Raw genomic sequence first — 12,362 nt, 5'->3', positions numbered from 1 at the left:
ACATGGACATGGCCTTGTCAAGTTCCACAAGAGTGGCCTCTGTTCTGTTTTTTCTATTTTATTTATTTATTTTTTGGAGGGTGGGTGTCACGGACCTAGTCTCTGTGGTATGCAAAGCAATGGGTTTTTTTAAAAAATTGGTGGCTTAAGCAGGACTTTCCCAAAATCAAAGCTCACTAACAATGACCTAATTTAAACAATAACTGACCAACTTGTGTGGCTCCATATTGATTTGCTCAGAGACTTTCCAGGGAGGCACTGCAAGTAAGCAAAGATTAAAAACTATAAGAAATAAATGGAAGGCCAAGAAGCCTTGTTTTTTTGGGTCAGCAAACCACCTGAGAGATGACTGACATTCCTGAAATCCTAAGGTCAACCACCTTAAAGAAAGGAAGCCAGTTCATCTACAAGAAGGCTACACCAGCCTTTGACCCGTCTCCCTGCACATGAAGGATGCCACTAAATGCTGTGCCAGCAACATCACCATCTAGCTGCTGGACTGCAATTACAGCTCCTGTTCTGTGACAATCCAGAAGGCCATGAAAACGGAAGTGTTAGCAATCCTCCTGTTATTTTACGTATCTTATTTTTCCTTTTTCTAATATTGTCTTTTGCTTCTATTAAAGCTGGGAGGCAGTCCAGCCTTTTTATTCTCTCATTTTAGGGTGTGGAAGGGTGGTTGTGTGAATGCATGTGTGTATGAGCACCCATCAAGGTCATAAAGGGAAGGCACCAAAAAAAGTTCCCCAGTTTAAACAGCCCTAACCAAAGTCTCAAAGATATTCATTAAAGTATGTTCCATATTCTGTGTTTAAAAGTCCTAAGGAACTTTATAATGAGACAGAGTGTCCTCCCACTGAGCTGGAGAGGGAGGAGTCACTCTGTAATCCCAGGTGGACAGAGCCAGATCAGGCTTGCCCCTCCCGCCGGAAGCCAAGGGGCAGGACAGGAAGTATAAAAGGCAGAGCCACCAACCCAGTTGAGTCTGAGTCAGGGCAGGGAGCAGACTTATTCAGGCCACTGTAGAGCTCTGGAGTTGAACCAGCGCTAAGCCACGCCTTGCCCCCAGAGGAGATTGACCCAGGTGAAGAGCTGCCAGGTCTGTTGCTCGCTGCATATCCTGAGGAGACAGAGGATGCCTGTGGAATGCAGGTACCCAGCAAGGGGATCGTAAGAAGTGGCCAGGGAAAACAGACTTTAGTCCAGTTGGGTTGTTGCTCGATTCTATGTCACCATGTTTTGGTTGGATCCTCGCTGACCCAGTGACGGAACACTCTGCTACTGGTAGGTCCCTGGGCTGATACCTGGTGAAGTAGGGTGGGCCCTGGTTCCCCTACTCCCTGCTGCCAACCCCACTCCTGGGGTGGCAGCCTCCCCACCTTAGGCCAAGAGGCCTGCGTCTGCCTGCCATCTGCCAGAACTGGGTCGTCAGACTGTTTATTTGCTCTGCCCTGCTGAAGGGCTGAGCTATAAAACTGTTCCTTTGCTCTGCTCCACCTAAGGGCCTGAGCCTTAAGACTGCTTGGTTGCTCTGCCCTGCCTAGGGCCCAAGAGCCTACACTGTTTGGTGGCTCCGCCCTGCCTGAGGGCCTGAGCCTCAAGACTGTTTGCTGGCCCTACCCTGCCTAAAAGCCGAAGCTCTAATCCTTCCTTGGGGTGGCACCCCAGAGATGTAGTGAGGCAGAGTGGCCTCCCACTGAGCTGCAGTGGGAGGGACAGTCGCTAACCCTCTGCAAACTTGAACAGTCATACATAATATTTGGTACATAAGATTTCTCAAACTTCTGCTTATCCAAGAGTTTTGTTAGAGTCTGTACAATGCAATCTGGGGAGAGGAGACTGGGGAAGGGTTAACCACCACGCTGAAACTGAAATCTAAAGAAGAAGCTTTATAATTGGCTCTGAGGTTGTGGTTTTAGTATTAGAGAATAATTTGTTTTCAGTATAAAAATATTTAACCAGATCCAAGTTAGACTTGACTGACTTGGGTGAATTTTTTTTAGTTGGGGTTTCTAACCAAGGAGAGAGCCTCCTTTTGAGATCCCTCTTATAAGGATTGATTATTTGCTATATTAATCTGATGATCTGATTAATTTGATTCCATTCCAATACCGAGACTAACTTCTTGACTTGACTTGATGTGATAGCTGTATTGTTTTATTCTTAGTTTAGTATTACTAACAGTAGCTTAGCTTTGGTAATAGGTTTTCTTGATTTTGTTTTTGTTTGTTTAAAAATTTGAATACAAGTTATAAAACCGATACTGTTTCATTTCTTTCAATGAGCAATGTAGGTTCATAACGTTAGCATTTCTCAAATGTAACTTATTTACAGTGAACACATAGGGTTGTGATGCAAGTGCCTTCACAACTGGCAAACATAAGCAGCAACAGATAAAAAAATGCTCAAGTTGTGAAGTAGATTCTGCACAATGTCACACAAATAAATTTGGTTAGTTAATGCACCTCTAAAAACTCACAAAAAATTGTTCTTTTTATATGCCCATAGGACCGGTCCTTTCTTGGCACTGCATTCAACTATGCTGTGTACATAAAAAAACATGTAGCTGGTTAAACTGGAATCTGGCTCTGGACAGCAGAAACATAGCAGGTCTTATGTCTACAGAAGTAGTGAATTTCAGACCATTATTCTGAAAAGGTCAATAAATCCTGGGGCAATTCATGTGGCACAGAAAGAGAAAAGTTTATAAAATTGGGCCTGATACCCAAAGAGATAAATGGTGTATTATGGAAGGGTTTCTGAGGAGTTAATCTAGATTTACACCAATGAGATCAGAATCTAACCCACCGAATTTCACATACTGTAGGACTAAGAAAGTAAAGTGACACAAACTAAGTAATTGGAGTATTGTTACTCTAGGTCCTTTGATGGGTTCTCGAAGGAAGCAGCTGAAATATTGTTTCCTGAAATATTATTGTTTATATTCTTTTTCTACAGTCCAGGAAATGCCATATTGCTACCCTAAAGAATCTTGCATTACTTTTAGAAGGAGAACAAGAACTTTATAGAGAAGAGGTTTGTACACTGACTAGTCCCGTACAGGGCTCTACTGGATATCTTGTCAACCAAATATAAGTTTTGATTAAGCAGCACAGCTGTCATGCACTTACCTTTGATTTGCCCTTACTGTAACAGGCTCTTTTAGTAGCTTCATCACACTGCCACTCCACTGCCTGAAATACATACCAATGAAAATATTTATACACAAAGATAGGTAAAGGACAAAACACATAGGAGTGTCAGATAGAAACAGCTAACACAGTCATGTTCATGGTACATAGTTCTTTCACATTAACAGCTGATATTGGGGAGAATCCATATAATATTGTTATAATGTTTTTTCCTCAAAAACATATATCATTCATATTGATGGCTGCTTAGTGACATAGTTAAAGTGTGATTGGTGTTTTCAATCCAGACCTAGCACACACTTACTTACATCAGAAAAATCACAGTCAGCACTAATTAGCACTATTCCTGGCAGTCCTAGCAAAGCAAAGTGATTGAATAAGTATGGAGAGGAAAAGATGCTCTATCCCCAGAGCTGTCTGTCTAGGTAGTTAAATGGCCTGCATCGCCATAGCATTTGAGGTCAACTTTGTTGAGAGACATAGTCCTCATGTTGTGGGAAAGCGTGCACTGTTGCTGTCCTTCCTGTCAGTATAAATTCAAGAGGCTACCAATCCAGCACTAATCACAAGCACGAAAACTTACATTTTGGCTTGAGAGAAAAAAGAAACATACAAAACAACAGCACTAAAATTGTCTACTATGGAACTAAGGTGATTTAGCCTAATTTCTGTGTTGTCTCTTTGCTTCAACATATTTATACCACAGCTGTAACACTGTAGTGTTAGTGTATGAATTAAACCTTATTATTGCCTGATCTAATATTCAAAAGCTATGACTTAGGAAGTATATTCTTTTATGAAGTAGAGTGTATATTTCAGTGTGTACATACTGATACATGTGCATATTTGCATAAATATATATATATATATATACACTGTATAATCAAGAGTGCCTTTGATATCAGATGGTACCTTTCACATCTAGGGTGTGTATTCATATCTGTTATTTAGATTAAAAGTGTCATTGACTGCATTTGCTTTTTACCAGAAAGAACTTGTGATTTCTTTACTAACTGTTGCAGTTTAACAATTTAAACCACAGTTTGCCCCATTTTCATTTTAAATAACCAAAGCCAACTCATGCTGATTTAATGTAGCTAATTTTTTGCAGCTGACCTTTCATGGAGATTGTATTAATAGTAAAAAGACTCTGTAATTAGTAAAAATAATAGGCTGAAAGCCTATTTAAATGAGGGGAAGGAAAAGCCTCCAGACAATACTACACAGTACTCTTTGATTTGCCTTTTCAACTAGCCCAAGAATGAGTTTGTTTATTTTCAGAAAAATAACAACCTTATAACCAGTCACCCTCATTCCCCAGACTCCCTTCCATTTAAAACAATTTCTATTGCAGATGAATTTCTACATCAGTGGGGATTCACTGAAAACTTCTAAAACAGTCTGGAAGAAACCTTTAGTGAATGACCAGAGCATTTGTAACAAATTGTATCTAGCAGCATGAAACACCCTCATAAGGTATTATTTAAAAAGGGAACAATGCCTTAACTCTTTTGTACAAAAAGCAGTTTTATCTCACAAATGTACTCTATAAAAGACTGTTCTTGGCATACCAGTGTATCCTGGGTTTGTAGAGTATTATAAAGATTGCTTTAGAACAGAGAACTAAAGCAAATACCACCAGGACACAAGAAGTCTAAATGTTGTATAGCAGTATGTGCCAGTGTCTGATTCTGGAAATTTTAACCCATAAAAGCATTGAAGCTTAAACTCTACTATGGTTCCAATGTAGAAAGAGCTCCTGGAAGGTCATCAGTGTAGGATGGGGAGTGGAGAGAAAGAAGACATGTTAAGCATGTAGCATATCCTACAGCATGAGTAAACCCCTTATGCTTAACAATCTGTCACACCTTGTATTTTGCTCACTCTGGTTGTCTTCTCCGGGCCTGAGGAAGATCTCTTTGTAGCTTGAAAGCTTGTCCCTTCCACCAACAGAAGTTGGTCCAATAAAAGTTATTACCTCACCTATAGTGTCTCTTTCATCCTGGGACCACCACAGCTACAACAACGCTACACACATTGTATCTCACAACACCTGTACCAAGCTGGTATATATCATTTTCAATATGAAGAAACTGAGACAGACATTCAGTGACTTGCCCAATGTCAGACTGTAGAGTAGGGACATGAAAAAGATTGGAATCCAAGTCCCGTTTCGTAGGCCCATGAATAATCCATTCTACTGCAATGCCCCCAAAACACAATACTTATGGGAAAATTTTCAAAAGAAGCTTTGTTTTGGGTGCCCATCTTTAACATCCAACACATGGTTTGGCAGAGGTGCTCCTCTCACAGATCAGCTTACCACTGTCACAAGTCCACTACCTATAATAGAGAGCCAATGGTATTTATCACAGGTGAAAATGTACTGCACAAGATTTAAAATACCTGCTGCCACAGACCAAAAAAAAGATATTATTTTCCCAATTTTAAAGATCTGGAATCCTAAACTGAGAAAGATTAAGTAGATTTCCTTGCAGTTTCATTTATTTTCTAATCTATTGGAATGAACATTGGCTTTGAGAGTCAAGATCACTGAATTCTATTTTTGTCTGATTCTAACACTGACTTGCTGTATGACCTTAGTTCATTTCACTCAGTCTTTGTTTCAAAATCTGCAAAATGGGAGCAATCATATTTACCTACTTTGCAAAGTTGCACAGCATAATTAAGGAATGCATGCAAAATGCTACAAAAATGCAAAGAATGATTACGGTTTGTCAGTAGCAGAGATGGGAACAAAATTCAGAAACTAATTATTCTTAGCCCTGTGATTAATACACTAGATTATATGACTTTTGGAGGGGAATCCTCTTTCCTCTTCCAAAACAAATTCATATAGAAGTGGTCACTTTGAGTTTCCACATACATCTCTACAAATATTTCAGACTCAACAAGTTCCTTTGAGATTCCTATATATTGACTAAACCTCCCAAATTATAAGTTATTGCTAAGTGAGAACTGCCCAGATATCTAGATTTTTTCAGGAGCGAAAAGTCAAAGGCCTGAGAGAATAGAAACTCAAAACCCAATGGCACAGTTTTTGCAGTCTTTCACCAGAGTATGTAATGGAACTCAGTGCAGGCAAGCCTATTAACCGCATCTGTGGTGTAGCTGAAAAGAAACTTCCCTTTTTTCCTTTCTCAAATATACTTTGAATGAATGAATTGAAATATACATTTAATATTAAGACACTATATGATATTGTCAGATACTGTATTGGGGTAAATATAAGGAAATAAACTGAATAAACTATTTTTATGAATTAAGCTATATGCAAGACATTGTACAATTAATGGCAGGGTTTACTTAAGGAGCATCCTGCTAAGAAAAGAAGGGGGCTGTGTTCATAGGGGCATCCTGCTAAGAAAAGAAGGGGGCTGTGTTCATAGTGATATATTTTAAATTAGTGATGAAGTTAGCAAAGTCAGGATAATATTTGCAATCAAGTATGCTTATGTTACTACAAGTCAGTGAAATATACCAGTGCTGGAAATGGATAAATAGATAGAATCAAATAATGTGTTCTAAGGACGGCTGAACACAGAGTTGAATAATGAGAAATGCAACTGTTTGACCATGGGCATAGTTTTAGGGGGAGGGGCAGAAGGGGTGCTGCCCCCCTCCCCAAACTGCAAAACTCAGTTAGGCATGGAATTTGTCCCCCACTCATGTGCAGCCCCATTGGCCTGACTGGAACTGCCCCCACAAAAAAAATATAGAAGTCAAAGTACACCTATATGTTTGACCACTAACGCACAGACACAGGTCAGCCATATATACAGAGTTCCTAACATTATTGTTAAAATAAGGAGAGCAGAAATGAAAAACCTATACAGCTGTTTTGGCCTGCTGAAGAACAGCAATTTTAAAATGACATTGTGTTACTGCATGTTGGACAGTTAAAACAAATTAAAGATCATAAAAGCAGTGGCGAGGCTTTTATTCAGACTGTGAACTTTAAGCTAGACATTTCAACAGTCAGCAAAGTGCTGAGGAGAAAATACGACTTGAGCAAGCACACTGTGTGAAGTTGGCCAGAGGATGCACTTCAAGAGGGAGCCATGGAAAGCAACTTGCTAAAGTAGGCTGCTAACTGGGGATGAGCCAGCAGGTGTTCAATGTATGTACCACCATGGCCATACAAACAGCTATGACCTAACTAATCTTACATAAACCGGTAAGGCATAAGATGTTTTGCACAAATATACTGGAATGTAAGACCCAGTTGCAAGACTTCAAAAGTGATGCCTCATCTTCTGATTGGATGGTGAAAGGGGACACAACTTTAATTTTGGCTGGACATTTTAAGTCTTTGTCACAAGCATGAGTTGCCATTTGATTAACCCACACCAGTTTCTCAAAGAAGAGTAAGCCAGTTGTACCACCCAGAAAAAATAGGATAAATTGGTCTGTCTCTGTAAGCACATTGCTTCCTGAAAGCTAAAGACACCTGGAAGGAAGATGACTGTGGTCCTGCGCCAGCAACTTAGGAACCCTCCTGGTGATCCCAAGTACTCATATCAGATAGGCACCTTTATTTGTCTCTTTCTCTTTTCCACTAGTTTGGGTTGTCCACCATTGGACTGGGAAAAGAAGACTATAATGCTGTACCTAAATCTGTTCCACCTGGGTTTACAGTGTCAACTTTGCTATTGAGCTGAAAGCTGAAGGCTGAGCAGAGTTCTGGTGATCACTAACGGACTCTGAGCACCCTTTCAACATCAAAGAACTATAGGGGATAACTACATACTTTGCAGCAATAAAATATTTCAATAATTTTGTCTAAAGATCGGGTGGGCAGTAGAATCTTGTTCAAAAGTTAAATAGTGATATCTTTAGGAAGCAAACTAGATGTATGAAGATGGGTTGGCTCCAAGGGAAACTGAAAGGAATGTCAAATGCCATCCAATTTGTTCAGATACCTTTGCAGAAGGCAAATAGTAAAAAATCTGAAAAGTGCAAAGAATGCTTAGCTGTTCCTTTCATTTATTGGATAAACAATAGTCAAGAAGGACAAAAATCCTTGCTGTCTTCACTGGAAAGAGCTTGTGTGTGTGCGCGCGCGTGTGCACCTGTGCACAATCCAATGCAGCAGGATATTAAGTCCTGACATGAGTTTTCCAGAGATGCTTCAAATTGCAAACAAGAAAAAAAATCTATATACAGTATATTTCAGTATAGCCAGAATGTGCCATCATAACCTTAATCAATAAGAAAGTGTCAGTCGTGTTCAGGATCTGAAAAAGTCATAAAAAGACTTGTTGGTTAGGGTTTCTATTATTAGATGTGATACAGGAGAATAAAAACACATGGCTTCCATTAACATCAATGGGAGCTGCAGTCATGTAACTGAGAGCATAATTGCACCCTGTATAATACCTGTATTGCTGTAGGTAGACAGACAGACACTCATAATGGATGTATTAATACAAATACACATATATTATGTATACACTTCTCTGAAGTGTAAAAACAAAATGTACTATTACATTTCATAGAGAAATAAGTTAATTAGTCAGGAACCAGGAAAATATGAACAGATCAACATTCCAGACAGATGGTCCAGCACTCCTTAGGCAGATGGCTCTGCTAATTAGATACTAGCAAAAAAATAACATTAAAAAGGTGGTTTAATTACATGATGCCAAAAATTAACAACTCCATGAGCTTTTCTTTTTTTATTATCTGGTTGCTTTCACATCTTACATTATGTATTTCATCAGTACCTTGGGGATTTTTAGATATAATGGCAACGAGCATTATAACTAAGTGACAGTGAACATACAGTCATCCCACCCTATTGTTCACACCAGTTCAAAAATGAAATGGCTTAGCCAAAACTCTGTTTGGCTAAAGAGGTTTTCAGCCGATGTAATTCTCTCTCAGTAAACACATATGCTGGAGTCCAAAAGCTGGGTCTAAAGAGGCCATTGAGAAGGGGGTGAGAATAGTCAGTGCAGGGAGATAATGAAGGAACGGATGAGGATTTCAGCAGAAGTAGAGTTTAGCAGTGTGGTTGTGCTATTGGTTGTTGCCAGGATTTTTATGGAATTGTTTTGATGTTATGAGGTCATTACCTCCAGTTTACATATAAATTCAATGTAGAAAGATTTACAACTCTCCTTTCACAGAGAAAAAATTTCTCCATATTTCAAACATAGTAATGACTCCTCTTGACTTCCACGTACCTGCCATTTTGTCTCCTGGCAGCTACTTTGTTAGAACCATACATTAGCTTTCCAACAGCCTTTGAGAAGTAGCTGAGGCCTGGGGAACATCTTTTCTTCACTGAAAAGCTAGAAGATGATACATGAAGAATGACTTTCGGATGAGATGAGCTTCCTTCAGAGATGAGAAGGGTTCCCTTTTGGCTCATCCAGAAAAGGACCCTGGTTTGAGTTTCAGCTATAGTAATATGCCAGAAGCCTCTACAGGGAATCCAACCACCAGATGGGGAACTCTGCTAATTGGTTAAGTCTATTCTCATATCTGGCCACTAGTTGGCAGACATAACAGCCAGTTTTTCTAGGGGGAAACACTATATGTTTTCATCTATTTAGAGTCAGTTTTAAATATCTGGTTCCAATGTGGAAATGTTTTTATATCAATTGCAACCTTTATTCAAGTTTATAGTGTGTTTTATACAGTGAACTGTGTGAAATATTTTAAATTAATCCTCAAATCATGCTTATGCTCATCTGGTTTTGATGTTGACTACAAAGTGAGTGAGCCTGACATGATTTAATGCTGTGAACTATGTAAAATTTGAAGTTTCACATGGTTTTGATGGGAAGCCAGGTTTCAACTGAGTTTCAATTTAAACATTTTGATTTAAAACACAGCAAAACTCAAGAGGTGAGAACCTGTATCTGTCAAAATCTGGAGAAAATCTTCACAGAAAGCCATGTGGAATGAAGAGTCCAAGATTTACACACTTTGATTATATCTAACATGCAAAGATACAATTCAGCTTTTGAAACATCTCAAAAGGTCAGAATCTAGCACTACATCAGTAGACATAATTGGAATAGAGTTCTTATATTAGACATATCAAGATAATTTTCAAAAGTGCTCAACATTGAGCTACTTCATTGACTTTATTGGGAACAAATTTAGCCCAGTGCTGAGCAATTTTGAAAATTCTACCCACAGTCCTTTATTTCTCCTCTTTTACACTAGTGGAATTCTATTGAATTAAGGGGAGGAAAGAAAAGGGCCTATATATGGCTTGTATATTTTAAACAATACAAAATACTTGATTTATATTTAATAGAGACAGGTTCACTACAAAATTAATGTAAGCAGAGTCTGAATGAGCTCTCCCCTGACATCCAGTGGTGAGCTGTGAAAAGGACTTCAGAAGCTGATCTCGTTTGCATGGGCACCCTGCCTAGGTGCTCAAAATGATGGGATTGCTTGCCCAAATGGTCACTTTTGGCTGGTGTGGGATCCCCAGTCTCCCTGTTATTGGGGCAGGAGTAATAAAGGGTTGTTATCCTTGTTGTGCGAATCAAGAGCAGCAGAACTGCACTTGGCATTTCCCAGTTGAGGGACTCACCCTCAACTATATGGCACTCTAGGCAGGGGACATAGGTTCCAAAGCCTACTGAATTGGGGGAGGAGGATCAGGACTGGCACTTGCAGTTGGTGGTGTGGGCCTTGCTCAAGAGCCCCAGACACCATCTGACCCTTCCTCTCTCCACTGTGTAATAACAGAGCTAATTTACACTCAATTGAGAGTCTTGTTATATGCTGCAGAGCTGAAATCACTGATACCTAGGTCTAAGCATTGGACCTGCTTTGGGACAGTGTCTCTGATGCAAGATGACAGGTTTCAGAGTAGCAGCGGTGTTAGTCTGTATTTGCAGAAAGAAAAGGAGTACTTGTGGCACCTTAGAGACTAACAGATTTATTTGAGCATAAGCTTTTGTGAGCTACAGCTCACTTCATTGGATGCATTCTAAGGTGCCATAAGTACTCCTTTTCTTTTTCTGATGCAAGAGACTGCCCAGTGTGCACCAGCAGTGAGGCTCCCCCACTAACAGCTAACATTACTAAGAGCTATGTTAAATGTGGGGCCCTGAAGACATCTTGGCGTGGCTGGTGGAGAGGTGCGGCCAGCAGGGCAGCTGGTGGAAATGCCAGAGTAGAGCCCTGCAGAGAGTAGTGGTAAATGAGTGCCTGAGAAGCGGAGTGAGTAAGGTGCCTTGTCTGCCCCCCCCCTCCCCCTACCAGCTGGGATATGACCTCTGGTGCAGAGAGGAGACAGGGCACGTTACAGGAACTTTTGGGTTGCTGCCCAACTTACTTGGTGGTGGGTCTTTTGCTCATGGTTTATGTTTATAAACCCTGTTTGCAGTATTCCCCCGAATTAATGCCACATTATTTCCCTCCTTTTATTAAAAGTTTTGTGCTGTACTCAGACTCTCTTCTTTCAAGAGGGAAGGCGCCCTCTTAGAGGCACCCAGGGGGCGGTGTGCAATTATCTTAGGTCACTGGGTAGGGCCTTGAGCCTGTTTTTGTTGTATTGTTGAAAAGGAACCCCTAGATACTGAACCCGGCCCTTGTTGCTGCCAACTCTGACTGGCAGAAGCGTTACATTAATATCCAAATCTGGAATCCAAAATCCCCAAAGTCTGAGGGTATTTGGATCCAGGGTTTTGGTTCTGCCCAATACAGGTTATTATTTGCAAAATTCAAATAAGACTCCTGAATCAGGCATGTTCAGCTCTGGCTCCAAAAGTTTTGGGTGTTAGAATCTATTGTTTTGGATTGTTTTTTTCCCTTTTTTTAAGATCTGATTTTGACATTGAAGAAAAAAATCCTCAAGGCAACATTGTATTGAAGCAGTGTAATAATGTTCTTGCAATCCAAAGCTTCTCAGACAGTAAGTAGACAGGAGTAAGGAGTAAATGCTTTCATCACCAAACTTGGTCATATGGTTGGATCATTAGCTGCCCTGGGCCCCGGTACTGACGGGGAGTACAACATGAACATTGATCCATGCCCCCCAAAGAAACTGCAAAATTATGAAAATCATATTACAAAAGAGTGATTAGAACTCTGCATACACTTAGGCTAGACTGTGATTTGGACAATGAATTTCCTCAACAAAATAAGAGGACTCCTATGCGGTCTACTTGGTCCGTAAGTCCAGGCAAACAGGAGTAAGCTGTGCTATATGGCTGC

At 40.1% G+C, this 12,362-nt stretch overlaps 1 protein-coding gene across 2 annotated transcripts in view; it reads right to left on the bottom strand.

Moving 5' to 3' along the window:
* Positions 1-12,362, bottom strand: part of SEMA5A (semaphorin 5A) — a 616,581-nt gene that overhangs the window by 260,917 nt on the left and 343,302 nt on the right. For both annotated transcript variants that reach the window (XM_007057800.4, XM_043540272.1), the window contains exon 5: positions 3,132-3,194. In XM_007057800.4, coding sequence (XP_007057862.2) covers positions 3,132-3,194 — 63 coding nt within the window. The remainder of the gene's footprint in view (positions 1-3,131; positions 3,195-12,362) is intronic.

This window comes from Chelonia mydas, chromosome 2 (assembly GCF_015237465.2).
Source record: "Chelonia mydas isolate rCheMyd1 chromosome 2, rCheMyd1.pri.v2, whole genome shotgun sequence".
In the NCBI taxonomy this organism is placed as follows: domain Eukaryota; kingdom Metazoa; phylum Chordata; order Testudines; family Cheloniidae; genus Chelonia; species Chelonia mydas.
The sequence above is the reverse complement of the archived record's forward strand: the minus strand, read 5'-3'. Positions and strand labels throughout refer to the sequence as shown.